This window comes from Cornus florida, unplaced genomic scaffold (assembly GCF_030987335.1).
Source record: "Cornus florida cultivar Cherokee Brave unplaced genomic scaffold, ASM3098733v1 CherokeeBrave_3.0.0_Hap2_Chr10, whole genome shotgun sequence".
Lineage (NCBI taxonomy): Eukaryota > Viridiplantae > Streptophyta > Magnoliopsida > Cornales > Cornaceae > Cornus > Cornus florida.
The window spans coordinates 114,803,580-114,830,665 of NW_026775580.1; the positions used below are offsets into that span (position 1 = coordinate 114,803,580).

Below are 27,086 nucleotides of genomic sequence, written 5' to 3' on the forward strand. Positions count from 1 at the left end.
CCTCTATTTGAACCTCGTTATTCACAACTAGGGTTAGGATTTTTGTGGTGGTGCTATTTTAGTCTTGCTTTGCCTCCTTTCATCTTCGTAGTCTCTCGAGTGTCGTCGACAATGGCGGAGCAGGTTAAATTTCAGATCTTTCTTCTCTTTTATCTCTCCTTTCCTTCTCTCTCTATATTCTCTTCCCTTTTCTTCTTATAGTTTTGTGTTATATGTCTGTGTTTGTACTCAGATCTCAACGTTTGTTGTTTCTTTTGCAGACTGAGAAGGCATTTCTGAAGCAACCCAAAGTGTTCTTATGGTAATCTATTTAAAAAGAAACTAAACAGAAGGCAAAACTGTTTTATGGTTGAGTTTAGTTTTTGTTTATGACATTTTTGTCTCGTGTTTGTTTGTTCTTTTCTGCTTCTAAATTTTATAGCTCGAAGAAATCTGGGAAGGGGAAGAGACCTGGAAAGGGTGGAAACCGCTTCTGGAAGAGCGTTGGTTTGGGATTCAAGACTCCCAGAGACGCCATAGACGGTCTGTGTGATATACTATTTACACAAACATTTATGTGTATATATGCGTGTATATATATAATAATAATTTTGGATGGATCTCCTTAATTCTTAAGCTCGGATTTCAACTTATTTGTCTAATGTTCATGAAAATGCAAATACCACCAGCTGGGTGTGGTGCTCATCAAAAGAGATAAAATTAATAAGAAGAAATCTGTGATATGTTAATGGTGCTAAGATTATGATGCACACTAGTGGAAGTTGTTGAGAAATTTTCCATTTTTTTTGTTATTATCATGTGTACTTAAGCATATTTTGTTGGAGTATTTTGCCTGCTATTCATGGCCTTTGGCTGTGGCATCAGATGGAGGCTTAATGATGGCTGTCGATATGTTTGATGGGATCTTGGGAAGTATAACAAGAACAACAAATGAATTGTTTTGCAATGGGAGGGATACCTTTTATATACACATTTGTTAGATGAGTACCATGTAATGTTTGACAGGAATGGTATTAGGTAAAGAAAAAAGACTAGAATAGGCATTAGCATTGTCTGGGTTGTGTGCCAAGCCATTTCATGCTACCACCTAAAGTTAAACCACTCATTATGAATAAATACTATATATTGTCAACTGGATGACATATATGTCCCATGCTGTGCATTGTTTGTTAGACATACTTAAAAATTAGGCGAAATCATACCATTTTAGGACTCATAAAAATCTTGAGCTGAATTTTCTTATCTGAATTGATATCATCTTTGTTTCGCTCGCTCATACATGTTTCTGGAGTTCTGATTGTTATTAAAGAATATGAAGTGGCTACTTCTTTAACATGACCTAACAGAATCAATGTTAATTGCTTGGTAACAGGAACATATATTGATAAGAAATGCCCCTTCACTGGCAATGTTTCAATTAGGGGCCGCATCCTAGCTGGGACATGTCACAGTGCTAAAATGATGAGGACCATTATTGTTCGACGGAACTATCTTCACTTTGTCAAGAAATACCAAAGGCACGATTGATTTTAGTTAGATAGTTATATCTATTTTACCAGATTTTATTTTTTGAGGGAAAGTGTAACATTTTCTTTATGTTTCTTTTCTGTCTAAAGGTATGAGAAGAGGCACTCAAACATTCCTGCACACATCTCTCCATGCTTCCGTGTGAAGGAAGGAGATCATGTTACTATTGGCCAGTGCAGGTTAGATCGACAACTGCAAGATGTCTTCCTATTTTATACTTGAATAGAATTTCACAGATTGGCAGGCTCTGTTTTGGTCATTGATGTCACACATTGTTGTTCTTGTTTTATAATTGCCAGGCCTTTGTCAAAGACTGTGAGGTTCAATGTGTTGAAAGTGATCCCTGCTGGATCTTCCGGTGGAGGTGGGAAGAAGGCTTTCACAGCGATTTGAGGTTTGTTTACCAATTTCTGTGATAGGGCGGACTTTCATAATGAACTGGGCTCAGGGTGAGCTAATTTTGTGATAGTAGACCTTTACTGTTTTGAACCATATTAATGTGGAATATTTTTATGGATTTTTCTATGTATTATGCTTTTTGATAGTGAAATCATGGAGTTTCTGATATTTAACTTCACATATATAATTGGGATCTATGGTAACATTGATATGATGGGGATTTGTTAAGCTTACTGGTCTTCCTTTGATGACCATGATTTATGAAGTGTTTCAAGGCTCTTGTTGGATTGTTGTGGATAAACAAACATGCTGGGGGCATGTATTGGTTGTGTTGTCAATAGAGTTTAAACATTTTCCCCCTAATGTCACATCATCTATTGTCAAAATGCATGTCAACAAGAGACTGCAATGTTGCTGATCTTTTTCATTCTTAGCCAAGTCTTGTTTGAGCTGGAAACAAGATGGATTGGTTTCTATTCTGTATTCTAGGAGCTCCACAAGTATTATTTTTTATCCGATCTAGGATGAGCTTGTTCATGACTGGAAATTAATGCAGATTGAAATATGACCAAACCTGCATGCATATTTACCTGTTTGTATGGTAGTATCCCTAAATTATAGAAGACAATTATAGAGTTACCTACGTCCTGAGAGTAACAGGGGGCACCGAATGCTGTTCTGGATAGGTTTTTGTATATATGAGGTTATGTGGATGGTGAAAAATGCTACAGCTTCAAACTGCAGTAGGGGTTGCTACTTACCAAGGCTATAGCCAATGAAGGTTGAGATTAATTCTTGTTCGAGTGTTTTGCCCGCGATAAAAACATAATAATAGTAATATGGTATACTACTTCATTTAGACCCCCAGGATTTTCTCTATGTCGGTTAGATCCTCCCACCTTTGCAAATCTTCAGTCATGTCAGCTGAGGGAATGAAATGACTAATTAACCCTCATTTAGAAATATTGTATTTTATTCTAGAACACCTCTGCAAATCTTCAATCATGTCAGCTGAGGGAATGAAATGACTAATTATCCCACATTTAGAAATATTGTATTTTATTCTAGAACACCTTAGAGGCTTAGACTCTAGAGAAATTGTTAGGTTGTCCGGGACTCCCACATAGCTCTTGTGCTATCAATGTTTATTCAAGTTTTTCACTAATTCCCCTTCTAAATTTGAATCAAAATCCCTTACCTCAATTTCTTTCACTAGCTTTGTAAAATAGTATAATTTTGTAAGTAATTTTACATTTATTTGGATTTTCTTGCTTCTTCAACAGCGATTGGGTTCGAGTGTTTAAGAGAGTTTGTCTTTGTTTTCCTTCAAAATATCCAGTTTCATCACACCTTCCATCTGTCTTTCTCAGAGAGAGAGAGAGAGGGAGAGAGAGAAGTGAAGTAGAAGAGTGTGTATTAGCCTAGCCTATTTGAAACTTCGCTTCGGAGATGGTGAAATGGATGAGTGAAATAGAGAGGAAACTGGAATGCGAGAGAGGTCGGATCCAGAATAGAAAGATGGATTCGGGCCAGAGAGAGAAGAAACGCGATGGGTGGTGGTGGTCAAGATTTTTGAAAAAAGGGTTAAACAATTCTAAGCAATTCTATCAATACAACTTAATGAGCCGGAATAGCTGAATCACCCATACCTCATCATATGGAGAGGGTCGAATTACTGATGTACTAAAGCCTGTTTGATGAAATGCCAAACTAGTCGGGCTATGAAGTGCAATTACTTCTTTAAAGGGAAAAAATGGGCTTTGTCAATAATTTTATTCCTATTATCAGCAATAAAACTTGGAGACCATCTCTGGCCCTTAATAAGGGGAAAGTGATATGTTGTGAAGGAAGATTCAGGGGTCTACAAGTTTGCGTGCTTGGGGAAGTTTGACCTATATATAAAAGTACATAGTGTGTAATTTATAAGAAGTTTAAATGAAGTTTACCCATAATAACCAAAAAAAAAAAAATGTCTTGTATACGGAAGTCACTGCTCACAAAAAATTTACGTGTTTGACAACTTATATACAAATAATTTAGTATTTAACAAGTACCTGCTTATACTGCGGTGGAGGATAAAGCAAGCATATTGGATGTTGTTAGTAGTATTATGTCTATTTATATAGCTTGTCATGGTCATGTTAAGGCTCCAAGACTTCCCACTGTAGGTTTGATTAGGAAGGTAGCACGGAAAGCTCCATTTATTTGTCTATATGTTTTTAAGCGTGCCTCGTGTACCTGTTGCTCTGATGTTATAAAATCTTTTTATTTGCCAGGTTAAAAAAAAAAAAACAAGTACCTGCTTATATCATTTTTATTTTTGGGTAAGTCGGTCTTCTCGAGAAAAATGTACAAAATGACGAGGGCATACCAGGTGCGATACAAACCCATTCAAGGTGGGCTAAGAATCCAAAAAAGTAATTGTAGTTCTTAATTACTCGCACATTTTAAAGATTTTTACAATGACCCCTTTCTCAAAAATTAGTGATTAACCACCTTTTATATAATATTTTTGACATACAATAGAATATATTTACAAAATTTTATGCAGTACAAATTGAGTTCCTTGGGTGATCTCTTATTTCGGCAGTACATGGTGAAGTATGTACAGGTATAATAGCTTTATGTATTCGGGCGGCAATGCCATTTGGGATTGTTTTTACAGGAATTAGCGTCAATTTGGACAGCAGACTGACTAGTCCACCAATACTATTTTCTCGATGACTGTTGGACCATTATTAACTATTATGTGTTGACAAAACACGTTACGTTTGGTGGAATGACAGTTTCTTGGTACTTTCTCAAAAATAAAAATATATATATAGATATAAATGGACCGTGTCTTGCTGTTCTATCTAATTGGAATAGTGGATTTAATAAAATCATTTTTAACTTAGTGATCAATTATTAGCTAGGCAAATTTAAAAAAAGTACAACGCCGGTATAGCACGGACACGGTTGCATAACAATATAATTTTTTATTAGTATATATTTATTCAGTAATAGGATTATAAAATTTTAATTTATTTATAATTTCTATATTAAGAATTGTTCTGAAATAAATTAGAAAATAAAATTATGTTATTATTGTAATAATTTTTATATTATATATAACATTATTTTATTACTTTGTCATTGACAGTATTCATATTATTTTCAAGATTACTTGATAGACTTTCATTTAAAATGAAGTGTCCGAAATAATAAAATTAATTTTTATTTATGGACACGTATATGAAATGTCGAACACGTATTCGAGTAGTGTCAGAAGAGTGTTGGTGTTTGACACTAGTACGATGCAGGTACGGTTTCGTGTTCGACACTAGTACGATGCAGGTACGGTTCCTTCGTAAAAATGTCTGCTAGTATATTAAAGAATTCAAACAAGGAAGAAAAAACTTGTGGAAACTGGAAAGTCTCCCGTTTCCTTTTCCAACAATGATTACTTGGAGAACTTTGTGTTGGTATTGGTTGTTTTTACTTTGTTATCCAAGTACATATCATTACCACGAATTAATTCAAAATTCAAAATTCAAAATTCAAGTAGGTGGTTCCTCAAATAATGGAGAGTTTTGGAGCCTTGGAGGGATACAAATTAAGCATTATAAGTAATTTGTTATTCCAAATGGAGAGAAATGAAAGAAAAGGACTACAAAATTAATAAAGCTTTTTTAATATCGATTTTTTATTTTATTTTTCTTCTTAAAAATAAAATTAAAATATCATATGAGTTTTAGAGGATGTTTTTATTCTCCATAATATAAATTTATTAAAAGTAATATTATGTTCATTTTAATCTTGATTAAAATGTCAAGACTATCATTTTTTTTCTCTCATTAATTAATCAAACACAATGCAGGTTAACACATTTGTTTCCTTTTTCCTCTGGTTAATTTGATGAGAGAAGAAGAATAAATAATCATCATATTTAGGTATTTGAGTTATTTAGAGCGTTACCAAGATTGATGTTTTGACAAAGCCACCTACTTTTAGTCATTATTAAGATGTTTAACGGACTCCAAAAATTATTAGTGTTGTCTGACTATTGAAAAAAAAAAAAAAAAAAAATTAGTGTTGTCTGGCTCAGGATTAAAAAGACATCGTCATAAAATAAGTGGCATGGTGATGCTTTCTGTTCACTCTTCATAATTTATGTTGGAATAGTTTAAATGAGGATTTGACCCTTATTAAGGTCCACTCACAGTGCCTCTTAACTAGGAATGGCAATGGGCAGGGATTTCATTTCGCATCTACATCTCATCCCCCATCCACATCTCCGGTTAAATTTTTTATCTCCATCCTCGCTCCCATACCCGTTTAATTTTCAACCCCCTCCCCCATTCCCGCCTCGCCCCACATAACATTTTTTAAATTTTAATTCACCTTCAACAAAATTAACAGAGTCATAATATTTTTCAACCTAATAATTAAATAAAGTTTCAGCACAATTATAATAATTTAAAACATGATCAGATGTTTGATGCACAACAACTATATTTTTTCTCTATGCTGCAAGTGAAAAGATTTAGGGTTTCACTTTCAGAAGTGAATATATTATATATATATAGTTATGTAATTTAGTAATATTTTGTAACATGTAAGGGTAATTTTGTAAAAATGTATTATAAACGGGCGGGGCGGGGTAACCCTCCTCCTGCCCCCGCCGGGGTTTCAAATATAATCCCCATTCCCTCCCCATTTACATAAATGAGTACCAAAACTCGCCATAAATAGGGCAGGGACCCGCTGAGTATGGAAATTTTGCCATCCATATTCTCCAACTTATCATTATATTATCCCATTTAGCTTTTATTAACTCATTAACTATTAATTTTTTTTTTAGTTGATCGTCTCCATCTGATTCCTTTTGAGAAGTGAAATGATCTGTGGGAGTGAGAGAGAGAGAGATATATATATATATATATATATATATATATATATTAAGCACCCTTGTAAATAAAGGAATGTGAAAATATTATATTGTATTTTATTTAATAAAGATTACATAAAGATCTTATACAGGGGAGAAGGTCTGGCGGTAAGAAATTGATAAATAAACAACTTATAGATACTAATATGGTAAATGTAATCATATATGATAATTAATAGATAAGAAATCTAGATGCTAAATAAATTAGTAAACTTGTAATCTAATAATCAGACTCTTGTCTAACAAATAATAATATTTTATGTTTATGACTTACTTTTAAATGATAGTTTGAAATACTTGAAGAGAAAGTATTGACAATAATCCAAATTGGAATATTACGTCTTTTTAATGGATTAATAATAGCACGCATTGTATCTCCATTATAAATAAGTTTTCTCCTAATTTAAGGCGGGAAAATTTCATCAAAGATATAGGGTGTCGGGTAAGTCTCTTCAAATATTAAAATGGGGACAAGTTGTTAACAAAAATGTTTGATTGGATTGGAGTAGAAGTTAGTTCACTAATTTTCTCTTTTTTAGAACTATTATTGCATTGGATAAATGATCGTACATGCAGTCATTTATAAGAAAAAGAAAAAGAAAATAAAAAGTCAAAATAATTGTAAAGACAGAAATAATAGTTTATTGATGATGAGCTAGCATTTAATTGGATGATACGTCAGGGTCCATGAATTGCTTTATTCTTGGATTCACTCTCACTCCACACCAATCCAAGCGACTAAGAAGATTCTTTTGTATCAGCATCACCAATAATAATATTAACATAGATTAATTTGAACTAATGACATCCACATAAGCTTTGCATTATTGTTAATTAGTTTGCTTCTATCCCCCCCCTCCCCCCCCCCCCCCCCCCCCCTCTTCTGTGTTTTTTTTTTTTGTTTTTTTAACCAAACGAAACCTAAAGATCATATTTACAAAAAAATTATTTAGAATTATATATAAATTTCTATCAATAAGTCATGGGAGCATTAAAAACTAAAGTATTGTGAAAGCACAATAACAAGAATGCCAACAATAATAATGATATTATATATGTTAATATTTTTAGTCATAAATAAAAAAATCTATAACTACTTATTTTTAAATCTTTCATCAAGCTAATAATGATTTGTATTTGCGTAAATAGAATCAAAGTATTAAAAAAAAAAAATCAAAAATTAAATTTCTGAAAATTTGAAACAATTACTAAAGAAAATTTGATTTTCTTTCTTATATTATTTTTCCATATATATATTTTTAGGTTGCAATTTTTTTTTGGATTATATATTTTCAATATATATGTATATACACACTTATTAAGATCAATATTTATATAAAAGATTATATTACAATTATTTATAATTTTTTCAAAATTTTACATAATACTAAATCGGCCCTCCAATTTATATGTCATTTTGTGATTGATTGTGACTATTTGATACGGGAGTACTTACTAATTTCTTTACTTTCATTATCTTCATTTTTATTTTGGTTCTTATGTTTTATAAAATATCTTGAATATATATATATATATATATGTATATGTATATATATTCTTTGAAAAATGATGGTTTTGAGATGAGTTTTCCTTTATAAATAGACTCCACTTCTTGAATGATTAAAAAAAGATTTTTTTAATCATTTCAAATGGATATTTTTATGATGTTTCTTCACAGATAAATAAACGGTATTTTTTCCCCTAATTACAAAATAGTTTCCAAAGATTATCAATCTGACCTTAAACTTTTAAATGTGTTGGTGATGTGCTTTTTTAAGTTATGGTTACTTATTTTCTATAATTATGCCCAAGTTTTATAATACTCAGCTTCATGTCATATACATTACGAGTGTATATACGATGATAAATATACTGTAAAGGACAACTAATATATATATATATATATATATATAGACGTGTGGATGTATGTAAAGATATGGAAGGCAGCCACATGTGGTGTATAAATGTTACAAATATACCAATTAGATGGAAGAAGTAGATGAAAGGTAGAGAGAGAGAGAGAGAGATATTAAAATATGGATTGATATTATTGACTCCTTTGCCCACCTTTTCCAAAAGGCCAAAAGGAGAAATCTGAAGTCATTGTCATACATCATCTACCCAGTCTTTCTGTTCACACTTTGTTATTCGTGGCACACTCGTTACCATTTCTTTTTTAGTGGACCATTTTCTTTCTTTGGCAGTTGAGAGTTGCTAAATTAATTATTTAATTAATTAGTAATTTAGTCTCGCCCTTTTTCCCTTTCACCGCCACCAAACAAAACCAGATTTTCTTTTCTAAATAATTAATACATTAAAAGAAGTTTTTATTATTATTATTATTATTTTGATTGTTCTAGCAACCTAACTAATCTGGTTTGCCAGGTTGCAAAACAATCTCAGAAGAAAATACAAAATCGAATCTTTTGCGTACATTCATGGAGTACATCAAAAAATTCACTGTGTGTATACTTTTTGGAACATAAACAATCACATACGAAAAAGGACAAAAAAATTTACTTGCGTCCATAAAGTGTATCAGAAATTTCACTGTTAATAATGGTATATTTACGACATAGAATTCTCACACAAATTTCACAAATATGATTGCCTCTCAAAACGACAACAATTCTAATATTAAAGAAAATGAAATTTAAATACAAAGAACATTTAAGGATATTAAAAATAACCTTTTATCAGAATTTATGTGATAACATAAATGGAGTTATGATTAACTTGCTAAAGTCTTTAACAATTATCGATGATGCAATGACTAACAACAATATTAATCATCGTTGGTGAAGAACAAACACACATAACATATAATGATATTAACGAACATATTATTCCATGTTTCAAAAAATTAAATAATATAGCCATTTGGTTCTAATCTTTATAGATTGAATCACCCTTCATAATAGTTTAATAAATGTTTTTAGACAGAGCACACTATTTGACAAAAATAATAATAATAATAATAATAATAAATTTGATTGATATACAGAGTAGACGAATCATTTGACTTTTCATCATTATTTTTATTTTTATTTATTTATTGTTCCTATAAAAGAACTAATTAAATGGAATATACTAAAGTTATATACCATTTGCACGAAGGTGAGGTTCAATCACGAGATCATACACGCTCATTTAGTGCAAAATAGTTAGTAGTTCACAAAATACAACACATATATAGTAACTTTAAAAAATGAAAAATGATAAGATTATGGAATGATTTTTTCGAATAAATTTTGAATCTGATGTGTTTTTGTTCACCTCATTTATTTAACACGTGATAAGTATAGCCAACTACGCTAAATTCAATGTTAATTCGGGAATTCCTTTTCGATTCTCCTATCATTACTCTTAAAAAATATATATACAAAATATTTATATTGAGGATATATCACACTCATACAGTTATACTTAAATAGAGAATTTAATTAACATAGTTATGTAGTTGAAATTGTAAATATAAAATTGTTCACATGATAAAAATAACACAAAAAATATCATAATTCTAGTCTTGCAAGTCATTTTATTGTTCCATATCTGCATACTATTACGGACTATATCATTTTTTTTTTACTACTTTCATCTTAAAAATTTACATTAGTCATACAAAAATGAATTATTAGTGAGACAAAATCTGGTTTTGGATTACTCAAACTAAAACTTGTATATATGGTAGAGCCAGCTGGCCCATTAATCTTTTTTTATTTATTTTATATATATATATATATATATATATATAAATTTACAAAATGTACCTAAATTTTTATTTTTATTTTTTATTTTTTATTATTCACTTAAAATAAAGAAAGATGATATTTGCACTCTATTTTTCTCCAATTGCACTTTATTTATCATTTTCTTTTAAAAAAAATGTCCAAAAAGTTCTTAAATTCATTAATGCACGATCTTAATTTATAATCTTATAACTACCCTTTATACAACTTTTAACTCTCTTTTTTTTTTTTTACTATTTTTTTCCTTTGTTTTTATTTTTTCCTCTCAAAAAAAATAATTTATTCCATACTAATAATTTTATTTTTGGCAGTCAACAGGGATAATCTATTCCATAATAACTTTTTTTTTTTTATCGAAAGAGATCGATATTTATTCAACAAAATTAACTTTTTTGGCTCCTGTCAAAAGGGGTAACTTTATTTTTTGGTAAGTCAAAAGAAATAGTTTATTTGATAAAAATAACTTTTTATTTTTGGTCTTATCAAAAGAGATAATTTTATTCGTGGTTCATATCAACGCTAATTATATTATAGATCGTCACTAGTGAGTACCTCCTTTATTCAATAGAGATAATTTTTTTTTAATCATCTTCTTTTTGTATTTTATTATTATTATTATTATTTGGATCTTGACAACAGAGATAATTTCTTCATTAAATATATATTTTTGATAATTTTGTTTTTTTTTTTTTTTTCTAATTGGTACTCACACACACATGTCTTTTTTGATACTTAAATAATTTTTTTAATAGTTACTTTTTATTTTTTTGGTCCGGTAAAAAGAGACAATTTATTCAATTTAACAAAAAATAAATAAAAATAAAAAATTGGTCCCTTAGAAAAAAAATTATTCAATTTTTATTTTATTTTATTTTATTTGTGTTGTCAAAATATACTTTAAATATTAAATATTAGAGATAGGGAGAGAAAATTTAAAAGGGCAGTTGTGTAATTTAAAAAGTAATAATTATTTAGTTGTAAAGTTAATGTTAGAATTTCCATTTCATTTAATATTATAGTGCAGATATTAAAAAGTGGAATACGGATATCACTCCCAAAATAAATTTACATTCCCTTTCTCAGTCAAACCCTAACTTAATTAGATTATTCTTGGCTCCATCCCTTCATATATCTTCATATTTATTGATCCGAACTTATAACACCAACTATCATTCACCTCCACTAACGCAAAAGTGTAAGTGTACATATTTTCATTTTAAGATCTCCAAAAATAACTGTTTAGTGTCTACTCAAAAAAAGTTAATGTTGAAAATGTAAGTTGTAAATAAATTATCCTAAAACTTTTGAAAAATTCATAAATTATATTAACATAACATACCTTTAAATTTAGAGAATCCTAAACCAAATTAAAGGAATATTTTTGAGCAACTAAATGTAAAAAATACATTTTGGAAATTTAAACAGAAACGTGCACTGAAAAGTTGGAAGATCCAAAGAACACTGATTGTGGGAGGGAGTAGTGTTAGAAATCACATTCAATGGGACAGAAAAATAATGCTAATAGAAAGGAAATATTAAAGGGCAATTTAGTAATTTGGTATGTTGGCATGCTTAGTAGTCTTAATGACCGACATTTTTTAAAATCGCATCTAACCAAAGTACAGTGCTCACAGCCACGCTTTCATAGAAAAATCTGGAACTCAACGGCTCCTGCTATTTCTCTCTCTAGAATTTTTTCTCTCCTCCTCCCCCTAAGCACTCCCTCTCTATAAACTACTGACTAATAGAGCCTCCATATATATATATTATTCGAACATATTCTGACTTTGCAAATTTGATATTTTTCTGATATTCTCTCTCTCTCTCTGTGCTTGTGAAAACCCACAAGTTGCTTAGAAACTGAAACTACCATGTGCCTGCAGGACTCAGAACAAGTTTCTGAACGAATGGACAATCTGGGTTTCTCTGAGCATGAAGAAAACCACAAGACTTGGCCTTTGCAATCTGAATTGTTTCATGCCCAGATTCAGAATTGGGAAAATGAAGCTTCTTGTGATCAGTTTGCTCTCGGAAATTCATTTCCCGTAAGAAATTAATGCTTCGATCGCCTAGTTTTTCATTCCTTTTTTTTTTTCTTTAATCTGAGGACCCATTTGGTCCTAATCGTTTCTGGAAATCTGCTTCTTTTTATTTTTTTACTTTTAAATCTAATTATTGATGTTTGGAACTGGGTTTTTGTCATGAATTATTATATTTTTCCTTCTTGTCAGATTGAAAACTGATACTGTTGTTTTCTTAATGATTTTTTTTTTTTTTTTTTTCCTTTTCTTCTTCTTTGCTTGTGTGTGTTGAGATGTAATTTAGGTTCTTTTAGTTTGTACTTGTTCCTAATTAATGTCTTCTGGGATTATTTAGTCTCTTCACTAATCGAAATTAGTTAATTAGTTGTTATATAATTTAGGTTCTTTTAGTTTGTACTAGTTCCTAATTGATGTCTTCTGGGATTATTTAGTCTCTTCACTAATCGAAATTGTATTTGTTATGTGTGAGTTATTAGTTCAGTATTAGTGAAATTACTCTTCCTGAATTGTACTTTCTTGGATGTGAGATATTTACGCTTCTGCTTTCTTCTTATTGTTCATTTTCCTTGTTTTTAAATGCTTTTTTGACCTTTCATTCTGATTTATGTATTTGTTTCTTCACAAAATCATGTTATGACTTGTGATACTTCAATCATATTTATTATTATTATTATTATTATTTTTCTAAATTTTGGCTGGTATTGTTAGGAGATGAAGTTCTTCAACAGTGTTGACCATCTGGAGAGTTATGTCTTGCATCTTTTTTGGTTCCTTAATTGAATTTTATGAGCCAAAAGATCTACTTATCTTTATTTCGTTTCCTTCGTAAAATTCAATTTAAGGCAAGTTCTACCATCCATGAGATGAAGTGACATGAAGTGAATGATTGAGAGCTTTACATCTATTGAGATAACTAATATTTTTTGTGACACTGTTTGCATTCATTTTTCTAATTAATTTGGGGCTCTTGTTGAAACTTTAAGAGCTGCTTTCTCAAAATAAATTCACTCAGGCTCCCTTTTGCATTGGGAAATTAGATTGTAGAACTCCCGAGCACCACTTAGTTTTGTCACTCAGCCAATACTAGCCAGTCTACCCTCGAAATTCTAATAATCAGCATTTGTCTCTGAAAATAGTCATCTACTGCTGATTAGCTGCATGATTGTGACCTTTTAAATTTTATCTCTTGGATTTTTTCAGCTGGAAAGCATTTGTGAGGATTCTACAGTCGCAGACAAAAAACAGAACCTTTTGAATAATTTCATCCCTGCCCTTCGGTCTGGAGAGTGGTCTGACATTGGAGGTCGTTCTTATATGGAGGATACTCACATATGTATTACAGATCTAGCAAAGAATTTTGGTTACAATTTACTTGGTGAGGAAGCCATTTCCTTCTATGGTGTAAGTTCTTAAACCTACTCTGATTGTCTATTGTTTATAATGACATCCACACAAGTAATTAGTTATTGGGTTAATCTTATGAATTAATTTTTTTTTTTTAGACAAGTAAAATTGTATAAAAGCACTCAAAAGGGGAGCACACCCCAAGAGAACTACACAAGGCCAAATAGGGCCTCTAGACATTCAAGGAGCCCAAAAAATCGACCGTCTCCTCTAAAAATCTATAAAATCTCCCTACAACCCAACAAAAAGAGTAGAAATAATAGAGAACTTAAGCATAAAAATAAGATTCTCCTTTCCTTCGAAAGATCTCTTGTTTCTCTCGAGCCAAATACACCACCAAGCACACAAAGGCGTAACTCTCCAAACATCCCGGGCTTGGGCCCCCATTATACAACCTCTCCAAGCCTCAATTTAACCCTTTGGGGGATTTGGGTATGACCCACAGAACTCCAAACAAACCAAACGTCAAATCCCAACAATCTCTAGCTATGGTGCAATGCAAATGGAGGTGATCCACCATCGCCTCATCACGAAGACGCATGCAACAGCAGTTGATCACAACCTGATTCCTTCTCCTCTAATTTCCTGGGTCAAAATCTTCCCCAAAACAGATGTCCAAACAAAGAAGGCCACCTTAAGGGGAGCCCTAGAACGCCAAAGAGCCGTCCACGGAAAGGAAGCCCCAGAAGCACCTATAGAAGGACCAAACATCAAACCGGCCCTGAGAAACAGGGGCCAGACCCAACAATCAGAAACACCACCCGTGATCTCTTGACGATACAACAACACTAAAAAACCAATGGCATCCTCAATTTCCCAATCCTGAGAGTGCCTCCTAAAACGAACATTCCAAGACGATTTCCCGCTATCAAGCCGATAACAGTCGACCACCATGGCCTGCCTATCTGTGGCAATCTTGAGGAGTCGGGGGAAAGCGAGAGCAAGAGAGCGGTCACCACACCAGACGTCCTCCTAGAAAGTGATCCTCCTACCATCCTTGAGTCGAAATCTAATGTGTTTAGAGAATCCATCCCACCCCTTCCCAATATTGTGATGAATTACTTAGTGAAGTCATTTTGGGTAGTACTGTTGTTTTTTTATTTTATTTTATTTTGATAAGAAATTTTTAAACGAATTGTTCGTTTTTTGTGTTTTGTGGTTGTCTGGTTGATTAGCTTTCTTTATGTATTAAAATTAGCCTCAAAATACAAGTGAGGTGGCTTTATCACTAAATTGCATCCTCACATTTATTCTCATCATACATGTTTAATAATCCAGAAAGTTGAGAATTTAGAAGAAATTTTACCTTGATAAAGATACAATCCATCATCATTATACTGCTAAGAAGTCTTTTTTTTTTTTTTTTTTTTTTTTTTCAAGTTGGTACTCACACACACTTGTCTCTTCTGAGATTTGAACTCCTGAACTCCCTTTGGGAGGTAAGAAGCTGATACGGCTAGGCCACTGGCCCGTTGGTACTACTAAGAAGTCTTTTATGCTATTAAGTTGTTTCAATTTCTAAAGTTAAATAGAACTGGGTAGTTACATAAGTTAGCAATTATAAATTAATAAGACCGTGCCTTACTAAGTTCTTAAATTAGGGGGTACTTGTATATTTAATTCTCCCTTAGTAGGCACCAAGTAGATGGGTTGAGTCACCAGTATGATTGAGCCTTGAACTCTGAAGTTGTTCTGTCTTTACAAGTTAGTTAACACTTTACTTAAGTTTGTAATCATGGGAAAAGTGTGATGATATCAAAACTCTATAAATTCAAAATTACAATAAAAACAAATGTAAAGATGAATTTTCCTTTACTGTACATGATTTTGGCTTTATTTTATCCAGATTGTATGGTACAAGGTATAATTATTTTTAGTAACGATTTTCGTACTTTTCCTCTTTTTAGTTATTTATGTCTCCTTAGTGAAAATTGTTGTTTTAATGCCTAAAATTAATAGCGTTAAATAGTCACTTAAATTAGCAGAATAGTAAAGGTTTGCCCTTTCTCTTCAGTCTCTGCAATTGTAAAAAAAAAAAAAGAAATTACAAACATAATTCGTCATGAAATATCTGATTTGTGATTAGGAAACGGTGGATCATCTTCTCATTCATTGCACTATGGCTAGAGAGTGCTGGGATTTGATGATTGGCTTATTTGGGTTTTTTTGGGTTATGCCTGGATCCGCTAGAGGGTTGATTGAGGCGTGGAGAGGTTGCCCTGTGGGGGCTCACATTTAGGATTCGTGGAGGGCTACGCCGCTTTGTGTGTGGTGGTGTATTTGGCTTGAAAGGAATAGGAGATATTTTGAAGGGAAGGCGATGTCGTTTTCGGTGCTTAAATTCTCGATTCTTTCCACTCCTTTTTGTTGAGTTTCAGGGGGAGATCATAGATCTTTAGAGGAGATTGTTGATTTTTTGGCCTCTCTGAAAGCTTAAGAGGCCCTTTGTGGTTTTTTGTATTTCTCTTGGGTTTCGCTCTCCTTTTGAGCACTTCTATAAAATTTTATTTATCAAAAAAAAATATATAATATCTGATTTGCTGTTGAGAGAGTATAACTCTGACTCAAACTTAAACTTGTAGTTTTCCCACTTATTCAATTATTAGAATTTGATGGGATTGGTAAAATCAGGTAAAAAGAAAATAAAAAAGCATCACACACACCAAGAATTTTTTAAAGGCATTCATTTAAAGACTTCTGAATTAGCATTTGTTTTTAATAACAGGTATTCGATGGGCATGGAGGAAAGTTTGCAGCACAATTTGTCCGTGACCATTTACCTAGGGTGATTGTTGAGGATGCCAATTTCCCTTTAGAACTTGAGAAAATTGTCACAAGGTCATTCATGGAAACAGATGCTGCCTTTGCGAAGTCATGCTCTCTCGAGTCTGCTCTATCTTCTGGCACAACTGCTCTCACTGCAATGATATTTGGCAGGTGAGGTTCTCCCATTCTTCAGTATTGGTTGGCCGTCTGTTTTCCTTATAGGTTAGAGTTATGGGTAAATGGGCTTGTGGTATTGAACTAATAGTAATTGATATTACACACTAGTTAAGGGTTGGTGGGTGAGTTGGAAAACTAAATCTATTGAAGATTTTCCATTACATTAAGCCATTAGGCCCAAAATCTCCGTGATCTTTCTGGACTGGTAAAATTATTCCCTTCTCTGCATATTTAATGCATCTTTTCATGCAAAAATGATGAGGATGCATAGCTCATTCTTTTAGTAGTATCTTTGTGATGACTTTCTAAATGAGAAACAGCAGTGTGTGTTGTTCATGCATTTGCTAAATAATATGATCTCGTGGTGGACAGATCTTTACTTGTGGCAAATGCTGGAGATTGTCGGGCAGTCCTATCTCGACGTGGATTGGCTATAGAAATGTCAAAAGATCACAGGCCTTGCTGTGACAATGAAAGGATGAGGATCGAGTCACTGGGTGGATTCATTGATGATGGATATTTGAATGGCCAGTTGGGTGTAACCCGGGCGCTAGGTGATTGGCACATAAAAGGACTGAAAGAAACTGGTGAAAGGAGTGGGCCGTTGAGTGCTGTGCCAGAACTTAAATTGATTACACTAACGAAGGAAGACGAGTTTTTGATAATCGGTAGTGATGGAATTTGGGATGCGTTTAGAAGCCAAAATGCAGTGGACTTTGCCCGGAGAAAACTCCAAGAGCACAATGACGTGAAATTGTGCTGCAAGGAACTAGTAGAAGAAGCACTAAAGCGGGGAGCAATAGACAATCTGACAGTCGTGATGGTGTGTTTTCATTCAGAGTCGCCTCCCCGAGTGACCGTGCCAAGACCAAGAGTTAGAAGGAGCATCTCTGCTGAGGGACTTCAAAATCTCAAATTTCTGTTAGAAGGATAAAAGTCAAATTGTTTTTTTTTTCCAAATACTTTTTCTCTATAATTGGTAGGCACAGCTTCTTAGCTGGTGAAGATGATGACGACGATTGATGGTGGTGGTTGTATGTTCTATCAGGTACCATTTTATATAAATTTATTTGATAGAACAACATTCTTCATAATAATGATTCGCTTGGTTGTCAGAAGATGGGAGAAAAGGAAGGAAACCTTGCTCTACCTTTTGGGCAGAGACCATAGTTTGTAAATAGATACTTGTGATTCAAATTATATGGTCCTTTGTTGATTATTTCACTATTCGTACATGCCAGAACTTTAAATTCATCATTTTTCAAGGAATGTGAGTAGTTATTAATTACTTAATTAGGAACTTATCTGTGTTCTTTTCATCCTGCATGTGGTAGTTACTCTGATAAAAAGCAATCAGATGTGTCCATCAATCTGCAACTTTTCAATGCCTCAGGATGTGGTTGTTGTTCTGACAAAAAGCAACCAGATGTCCATCTATATGCAACTTTTCAATGCCATTATCTAAGGCCAATCATATCCTTTCCCACAACAATCTGGGCCTCCTCGAAGAATTTTTTTCTCTCGTCTGTTAAATAAGATGGATTTAATTTGGACTCCGATGCTGGTTCCAAACCTTTGCTTACCTGTCCGTTTATATGATTTCATATTTTATTATTAATGTGCATTTCTTCACTTTGTATTTGATAGATAATGTATGTGTGATTCCTTTCAACTTTTTCAAGCTACTTTTATCAATTTGATTCAAAAGAATCCATAAATCTAGCGCAGAATCCCACTTCTAAGAACATTTTCACACTTTCCCTCGCACCAAACAGTTCTCGTGTTAGAAGTACCTCTTGCTCGATTGTCATATTTCACATAAAAATAAAAACAAAGTATAGGCTTTTCAACAAAAATCGTAGAAATCATTTCTTGTCTAAAATAATGGAAAAAGATACCGAGTGGATACATCTTTGATTGTGTTATGAATGAACCTCTCCGAAATACAATGGAAAAAAAGAAAAAAGAAAAAAAAGGATGCATTCAAAATACATAAAAATTCAAACAACTGATGATCTCCTTATCATATACTATTATAAATGTGAATGACGAGGATCTCAAATCACTGACTCCTTCCCAATTCAGAAAAGAATTTCTACAAAGAAAAAGGCTTTATACAAGAAACCATAAACAGCCTATAACCAAATAAGAATCACATAAAAATGGAAAAAAATGACATTAGCAACCAAGTATATCTACCTTTCTATTCCCGCTTACCTTCTCGAGTGTTTCCGCATGTTGCCACCATATATTTACTTATTGTAGATACACATACTGCATCTATTGAGACAAAGGGCAGTCCTATGAAACATGTTTACTGCACTGGTGGTTTCTTATGTGCACAAGTTTCCATTTACAAGACGGACCTATGTCAAGGATCAAACAAATTATGTGACCCAACAGCTTGTCTTCAAGGTTTCTGCTAACATGCAGGCGATGGAATCACCATGTTCACATAATAGAGCTTTTAGTCACCAAGCTTTGCTTTTCAAGTGTCCTTACAGCCTTCAGTCTTCCAGGAGTCTTCTATCATGGCTCAAACAAGCTCATACGAACACCAGCCCCGTATTCAATCCGAGCTTTTGACGTCACTGATCACAAGGACCCCTGCAAAGCTAAATACTTTTTGCTGCTCAAGGTTAACAAGCTAAAGCAAACAGAACTTGATTGAAGAAACTAATTTCTTGACGTAGAAGTTGCACATCAGATATTCTTCTAGAAAGACAATCACAGACGCTAGCAAGAACAAATTCATTTTCTCTGGGTATCCATCCATTTCTGGAAACACTCGGAGTCAAATGACCCAAGAAGTTGGTGACTGCAATTGATATCCTCTTATCATTCTTACAAGGCACCCAATCACAATAAATAACCGGAGCTATAGCACGCAACTGCGAAACAATAACTTTTAACGAGTGAGTGTGATATAAATGGAAGAACCATGTCTTAAAAACATATAATTATCTGATTAATAACATGCATAATGCTTAACAAAGTGGTGTTATTTACGTTTTGCTTTTAGCTTTGTATGGTGCATATCATCAGTTGACTGGAAATTTACAATTACACGTGAGATGAAACACGTGAGCTTAAAATGGTGCAAGAAGCTAGAAGTGCAGCACAAATTGCGGAGCCTATAAAAAGCAATGTAAGAATTCTAAATCAATCAGACAATCTTAAATCCTGCTAATGTCAAATTTGTTTATGGAGATAGCTTTTGAGAGGAAAAAGAAATATGACATAGCAATATAGTGAAAAGTAGGATAACACGAGCAGGAACTCAGATCTATTTTATTAGGATAATTCTTTTTGAAATAAATGGAAAATTTACAAAGAACACAAAGGGTGTATGGTAAATGAACAAAAAAATGTACACGAATTGTGGTCCGAGAAAGTCCTCCAAACTCCTGTATGTTGTATAAAAGCATCTCTAGTAAATTGCGACAAGGACATGCGCGAATGGAAGCTGGAAAAATCTTCCATCAAAGTCCTGTTTGCTGTATGAAATCTATTTTCTCAATAAGATACAAGAAGGCATACATTTATGTTTGAGGAAGTCCTCCACCGAACTCCTGTTTGCTGTGTGAAAGCCATCATCATATGAAGTACAAAGAAGGAATCACTGATGTTGTGATGCCTTGATAAAATTCCTCATTAATGAGCAGTTATGCCGTACCAAAGCCATTTCCCCTCATTCTGCTTCCCTTTAATCTCAGTTTTGACAACATGAATCAAGAACAAGCCCGCAAGAGAAATAGAGAGAATAAGCATAAAAAACACACTGTTCCATCCTCTAGTTGAAATATATCCTGCTAGAAGTGGGCCAAGAGCAGCCCCGACAGAACCAGTACCATCGATAATCGCAGTCACGGTAGCTAATGCACGGGAATTCCCTTTAATCAAGCTCTGCGTACCGAGGTCAGCCGCAACAGCAGTTGTAATAAGTGAGTATGGTCCATTCACAAGCAATCCAGAGAGGAACATCAATGCAATGTTGGTGAACATAGACACGCTTCCATAAATGCGGTAAAAAATGAGAACGGGAATAGATAGCAACAAGAACACCAGTGATGTAACAGCACGAGCTTCAATCATATCAGAAACGTATCCTGCCAAAATTCCCCCAATGACTCCTCCAACATCAAATATAGTAGAAAGGATCCCAGCAGTTCTGTGCGACAAATGCACACCCGCAACAGCTTCAATTGCAAAAGAACAAAAACATATAGTGAATATCCACCGCTTCTACCAATAAATTAATCAAATGAATGGATGCTAATAAGATTGAACTAGTATGGTGCATTTTGATGTCCTACAGAACTTGAATTAGTCTATGGTGTTTACTTTTTCATTGCATATTGTCAAAGTCATCACTCATCAGCACAACTGATGGAAAAAATTTGAGACACTGGCATTTCACGAAATCATGAAAGTGATTCCACACCATTAACTTTGCTGATGGTTCTAAAATTCTCCAAGGTCTTAATACCTTCAAGTGTCATGCAGAACACAACAGAGCAATCTAAATTTTATGGGACAGCCAAGTACACCCACATAGTTCAATTTCACAAACATATGAAACAAAAAGTGAGTTATCCAATTTGTATAAACATCTTATTTTTGCAACATAGATGTATAGTGAACAACCAGATTTGGTATAAAGGAAAATTAACTCACTCAAATATTCACATTCTAATTTTACAATCAAATGCAAGTAAAACAAATATAAAATACCTGTGTGTCTAATATAGAAAGGCAACCAATATAGAAAGGTGTAAGCCACAAGTTTCGAGAAGAAGAGACAGAATGCAAAAGGTGCCACACTCGGCAACCTCCATGCCTCAAAGAACCCAATAGCAGCTGAAGATTCCACATTTTCAGATGGTTGGAGTCCCACTTCTTCGGATTCAACTTTCACCGAATTAATCAAAGATATCCCCTCTACATTCATCTCAACCTCAGTTCCTGGCAATGCAACTCCGATGTCTTCTGGATTCACAACTAGAAACAAAAACACCACAATTGCCATCACCATAATCAAAATCCCAGGCAACACAAAAGACCAGCCCCACCCAAAACTTAACGCAGAAGATGCCACAACTGAACCAATGATATTACCAACTGAAGTATGTGAATTCCAAACCCCCATTATCAACCCTCTCTTTGACTTCCCAAACCAATTCCCAACTACAGCAACAACACACGGCCACCCAATTGACTGAAAAAATCCACACACAATCTGAACCAATACAAAAAAACCAAAAACATGGACATTTAACCAATACCCTAACCCGAAAAATACAGTGAAGAAACCACTACCCAACATTCCAATTGTCAAAAATAATCGGAGATCGATCCGATCACCGATATGTCCTGCAAAGAACATCCCGATTGAGTAGGCAGATAGAAAAGCGAGATCTAGCTCGCCGAGCCGGTGTGGACCGTTCGATCCATTGAATGGAGCCCAACCAGTGTCGGTGCCAATTGGGTTTTCATCTGATTGTATAGATGTGGCGTTTTCGAATCGGATTTCGGGTCCGAGCACGATCTTGACAATGCTAGGAGGCTTTCGAGAGGCATGAAAGGAGGCGTAGGCTATGAAGGTGATGAGGAGGACTGAGGCTTGGTAGAAAATTAGGGTTTTGTGTGGGGGTTTGAGGGATGGGAAAAGGTTGAGACCTGGTGGTGGAGCTAGGGTTAGGGTTTTGGGTTGCATTGTATGAATTGTACGAGAATGCAACAATAACTAAATGTATGACGTGTGTATCTTTTTATACAATGTATACGTATATGTGACAGTTAGATTAGAGAGGAAGAAGAAGGTGCTGTGAGGTTTCGAACAAAGAGAGACTGTCTGATGTTAGAGAGAGATGTGGATTTGAGTTGTCAAGCTCTTGCTCATGCATTTGGGAGAGAGTTTGAATCATTTCCGATAATCGATAGACCAAACATATTTTATGCGACTCTCACAAAAGTGTGGCCGCCTAGATGGAATGATAGGCGAACCATTGTTTGTCATCATGTTACTAGATCATTTCGTGTCAATTACTCCTCATGTCTGATCGTCATGTGTCGAGTTTAATAATAATTTTATATTAAGCAATTCCAATGCAAAATGATATATTTTCATATCAAATTTATATTTTAAGAGGAATTAAAGTTTCAAAATATTATATTTTTGTAATTCTGACTCCCATGATATATTTCATTCAAAATGTTATTTGTTAACACAATAACGATTTCATATTTTTAGAGCCCATTGGAGTATTTTATTTTTATTTTATTAATTTTTGACAATCTCAAAATATGATAGGTCATTTGAGAATCCATTGGAGTGCCTTATTTTCATCCATTCACAGCCAGTTATGATAGGTTAGTTTTAAATGTATTAATTAGTTTGAGATTCTATTTTTATGGGACTCTACTAACATTATTTTTTAGACAAAAATGTCATTTTAAATTATCTAATCTTTCATCGAGTATATGTGGTTAGTTATGTGATAGAAAAAAAAAAAATAGAGTTAGCAAAAAAATCCAAAAAGAATGAAAAGAAAGGTAAAAAGAAAAATCGATTATATATTTCTTCCTTTTTGTTTTTTCCTATATATATATATATATATATATATATATATATATATATATATATGTTTCTTTTTGTTTTTATTTTTAATTTTTACAACTATCCTTGTATTAATGAATTTATACAAAAAAAAAAAAGGAAATGAAAGAAAAGGAAATAATTCCTTCACCAAAAAAGAAATATATACGTGCATAAAACTAATTTTGTATATATATATTTTAAATCTCAGAATCTATCTTGTTATTTTTTTTTTTTTTTTTTTCAGGATCTATTTATTGTGAATGGATTATCTTATCTAACTTTTTTTTTTTTTTTCCTCACTTTTCAGCATCCATTCATATCACATTAGTTGTTGTTGTTATTATTATTATTATATATACACACACACATACATACGCACACATCTCTATATAAATCGATTAAAAGAGAGATAAGAAGAAAGACATAATTTAAAAAGGTATTTTTGTCTTAAAAAGTCATTAATGCATTCAAAACTAACCAATTCACTGTGAATGGACAGTCGCTTGCGCGAGTGCAATTAGCATTCCTCGTCCCATTTGACATGCCATTAAAGAACCCATTTCAATTCACAATATTTTAAAAATAGCGGTCCATTGAAATTGTTCTAAAATTAGTTGGTATATAACTATATAATACAAAAAGGAAAAAAATTAGTGGGACAATTGCCTCCACTAGCCTACTATTGGGATCTGATATGACTTTGGGACTCAAAAGGAGAATCACTCCGTGTCACTCCTCATCTGTTGGTTGATTTTGGTTAAACATGCACAAATTGGGTCAATGGTCTTACCATATTGTTGGTTTTGGTGAATCTGATTCTATGCATTACGTCCATGCAACAAAATTAGAATTTGATAATGGTGCATCATACTCTTACCAAAGTCCAAATCAAAACCAAATTCTCATTCTGCTGCAGCAAAAGGACTGTGAGAATTTGGTTTCCTTTCAAGTTCTCATGTTTCCTCACTAATTAATTTATAAGGAAACTAGATTTTGTAAATTTCTTCTGTAATCTACATAGGAAAATAACACGAGTGAATAATACTGTAAAATAAAGTTTCAAATGAAAATTCCCATTCTGCAACAAGGACAGTGAGCATTGTTCTGGAGCCATGGCACCAAACACTGGGAATGGAAGCGGTGGGCGCAGGGCAGGTGCAGCAGGGTCTCACCAGCCCTGAATTGTTCCAAACAAACCACACACTCGTCTTGATCACACCCCTTCCGCCCCAACTTTGCCCAACTGAATCTCTTAGACCTACTACTCTTCTTCTTCTTCAATCCAAACACCTCTTTCTGCAAATCCCCTACCACCATACGCCCATCATCCATACCGCCCATCAAGCTTTCTTGGCTTATTTCCCTGAATTCAATTCAATCATGACAAAATGAAAAGCAATTAAGAACAAATATATATAACAACTCTAGGGGGGGTTCATTAATCAATCATCAATATTTAAGCTTCATTCCACATTCTGAACCCACCGGGGCGCATGTTAGCAAGGACCATACTGGCATCGCTAAAATGCGCCAGGTGCCATTGTACAATGGTCATCGATCAACTAAATGCGACGGGGGGAAATTGAGACCCAGCATGGCGCATGTTAGCACGGGACCTAGTGGTACTGCTATCGTGCGCCAAGAACGGTAGAAGATTGATTACCTCTTGTTTTCTGGTTTCAATTGAGCTGCTCTGAGCCTCTTATCTAACCTATCTTTGGCTTCTCTAGCAGCTCCTCCAAGCTTCTCATCCTGATTTGCCTGGTTTATTGTGATTCTTTGCTGTCAATTGTATTGGGTATGCAATTCAATTTTAGTAATATTCATTAAAAATATATATTATATACATATAATTTATAGAGAGAGAGGGGTCCCTTAAAATTGGTACCTGGAAGGAGCTTGAGCTGAGATGTGATTCATGGTTGCTTGCATACAAACAAAAAGATGATCGCCTTGTCCCAGACATAGAAGGTAAGTCGGGCCATCCACCACTTTGATGAAACCGTCTCCTTCGAGCAGATTCAACACCAGGAAGCATACCAGCCATTGGAAATACCCAGACTGAATCTACATATATGTATTATGAATGTGTGTGTATTTATACGGTGATAATACCCAAATGAAGAACACCCAGAAGAATATATAACCTCCTAACAATATTTCTTTCACCAAAATCTAATTGAATCTATAAAGCAAACAAAGGAACAGTGTATACCCATTAACCATGGCAGGCAAAAGTGGGACCCTGGAATCGATGAGTGCAGATACAGTTCTATTCCACCAATTATATCTTCATCTCTGTCTCTCTCTAATAGGTTTTTGAAAAAATTAAAGTGAGAGTCAGAGAGAGAAAATGGTAGGAAGGGTCTGAGAAGCTTCATGGCAACTTTTTCAGTTGAAGTTACAGTCAGAGAAGGAAACTGGTGTGGGAAGATTCGTGGCAACTTACTTAATTGCCCCGCGACCACCTACTTCAACCCTCAACTTCAATTGTTCGTTCGTACATACATTCTGAATTTCTTGTACGCGCATTGCTTTTGGTTTTATTATTATTATTATTATTATTTAGAGCACCATAACACACACACACACACACACATATATATATATATATATATATATATATCTATACACTATTCAAATTAGAAACGCAATTTCAAATTAAAATCATAACATACACACACGGTTCATATCATACCATGAATGCGATTTAAAAGTGAGATTTTAATAATTTATTACTTCTTGATTCCCTATTAACGTTACTCCGTCCCCTCAAAATTACTTTTGATTTTATTGGAGTATAATATCACTTATATTTGCATTTATTTTGGTGGTTTCTAAAAGTTGTTGGTTTTTTTTTTTTTTTTTTTTCAATTTTTTAAACAATTTGCATGTGATACCCTTATTACCAAATATAATACTACTAATAATAAATTTTTAAGTGTAGGTGTGGAAATCAGAAAGATTTGTATCTCTTTAATACCATAGTTGAGATCTATGGATCTCATTTGGTGCATTAAAGGAATAAAAATTATTGAAAAATGGGTTATTGAGTAATACTTTAGTTTAAATGTTAATTAAGACCATTATTTAGTTGGGTCATTCATCTTATCATGTCCTCCACTTAAAATTTAATAAAATGTATCATCTTCGCATCTTATCAGAAACAACCAAAATTGTCATACAGTGATGACCTTATTTAGTAAATCAAATGAACTAAAGTACTGAATAATGAATCAACTAAGGTGAGACATTGAAGTAATATACGGAGCATGTAGTTTTATCCACAATGTCGGTAATATAATATGATTAAGTAAAGGCACCATTTTTGTGAATCATTGTGCCTTCAATTTTAAATGTTTGGAGCAGAAATTTGCACTAAGTTGTGTACTACCTTTATAATGAATCATCAAAAGAATATTGTGGTGTGCATTATTATCATTAACACAAGAATAATTGTTGATCACAATTCATGTTAAGATGACCCAAAA

The 27,086-nt window shown here is 33.4% G+C and overlaps 4 protein-coding genes across 6 annotated transcripts; 2 read left to right on the top strand and 2 right to left on the bottom strand.

The window, feature by feature from the left end:
- On the top strand, positions 1-2,094 carry LOC132277394 (small ribosomal subunit protein uS17). The gene is made up of 6 exons (XM_059779255.1): positions 1-123; positions 261-301; positions 422-522; positions 1,373-1,517; positions 1,617-1,706; positions 1,827-2,094. Exons 1-6 carry the CDS (start codon positions 112-114, stop codon positions 1,918-1,920), a joined length of 483 nt encoding a protein of 160 aa, XP_059635238.1. The 5' UTR covers positions 1-111; the 3' UTR covers positions 1,921-2,094.
- Positions 2,095-12,223: 10,129 nt separating this feature from the next.
- LOC132277403 (probable protein phosphatase 2C 27) lies at positions 12,224-18,213 on the top strand. 2 transcript variants are annotated; one of them, XM_059779263.1, is made up of 4 exons: positions 12,224-12,650; positions 13,848-14,048; positions 16,777-16,988; positions 17,367-18,213. In XM_059779263.1, the coding sequence occupies exons 1-4, from the start codon at positions 12,477-12,479 to the stop codon at positions 17,926-17,928; spliced, it is 1,149 nt and encodes a 382-aa protein (XP_059635246.1). In that variant the 5' UTR covers positions 12,224-12,476; the 3' UTR covers positions 17,929-18,213. The 2 variants fall into 2 exon arrangements, with proteins under 2 accessions (XP_059635246.1, XP_059635247.1); XM_059779264.1 differs by lacking the exon at positions 13,848-14,048.
- Positions 18,214-20,253: 2,040 nt separating this feature from the next.
- LOC132277402 (putative glycerol-3-phosphate transporter 5) lies at positions 20,254-23,138 on the bottom strand. The gene is made up of 2 exons (XM_059779262.1): positions 21,729-23,138; positions 20,254-21,193 (listed from the first exon to the last, which is right to left on the bottom strand). The coding sequence occupies exons 1-2, from the start codon at positions 22,708-22,710 to the stop codon at positions 20,649-20,651; spliced, it is 1,527 nt and encodes a 508-aa protein (XP_059635245.1). The 5' UTR covers positions 22,711-23,138; the 3' UTR covers positions 20,254-20,648.
- Positions 23,139-24,445: 1,307 nt separating this feature from the next.
- On the bottom strand, positions 24,446-26,090 carry LOC132277404 (probable E3 ubiquitin-protein ligase RHY1A). 2 transcript variants are annotated; one of them, XM_059779267.1, is made up of 4 exons: positions 25,811-26,090; positions 25,484-25,656; positions 25,259-25,377; positions 24,446-24,958 (listed from the first exon to the last, which is right to left on the bottom strand). In XM_059779267.1, the coding sequence occupies exons 1-4, from the start codon at positions 25,974-25,976 to the stop codon at positions 24,655-24,657; spliced, it is 762 nt and encodes a 253-aa protein (XP_059635250.1). In that variant the 5' UTR covers positions 25,977-26,090; the 3' UTR covers positions 24,446-24,654. The 2 variants fall into 2 exon arrangements, with proteins under 2 accessions (XP_059635250.1, XP_059635249.1); XM_059779266.1 differs by having other exon boundaries at positions 25,484-25,662; positions 25,811-26,089.
- Positions 26,091-27,086: the final 996 nt, after the last annotated feature.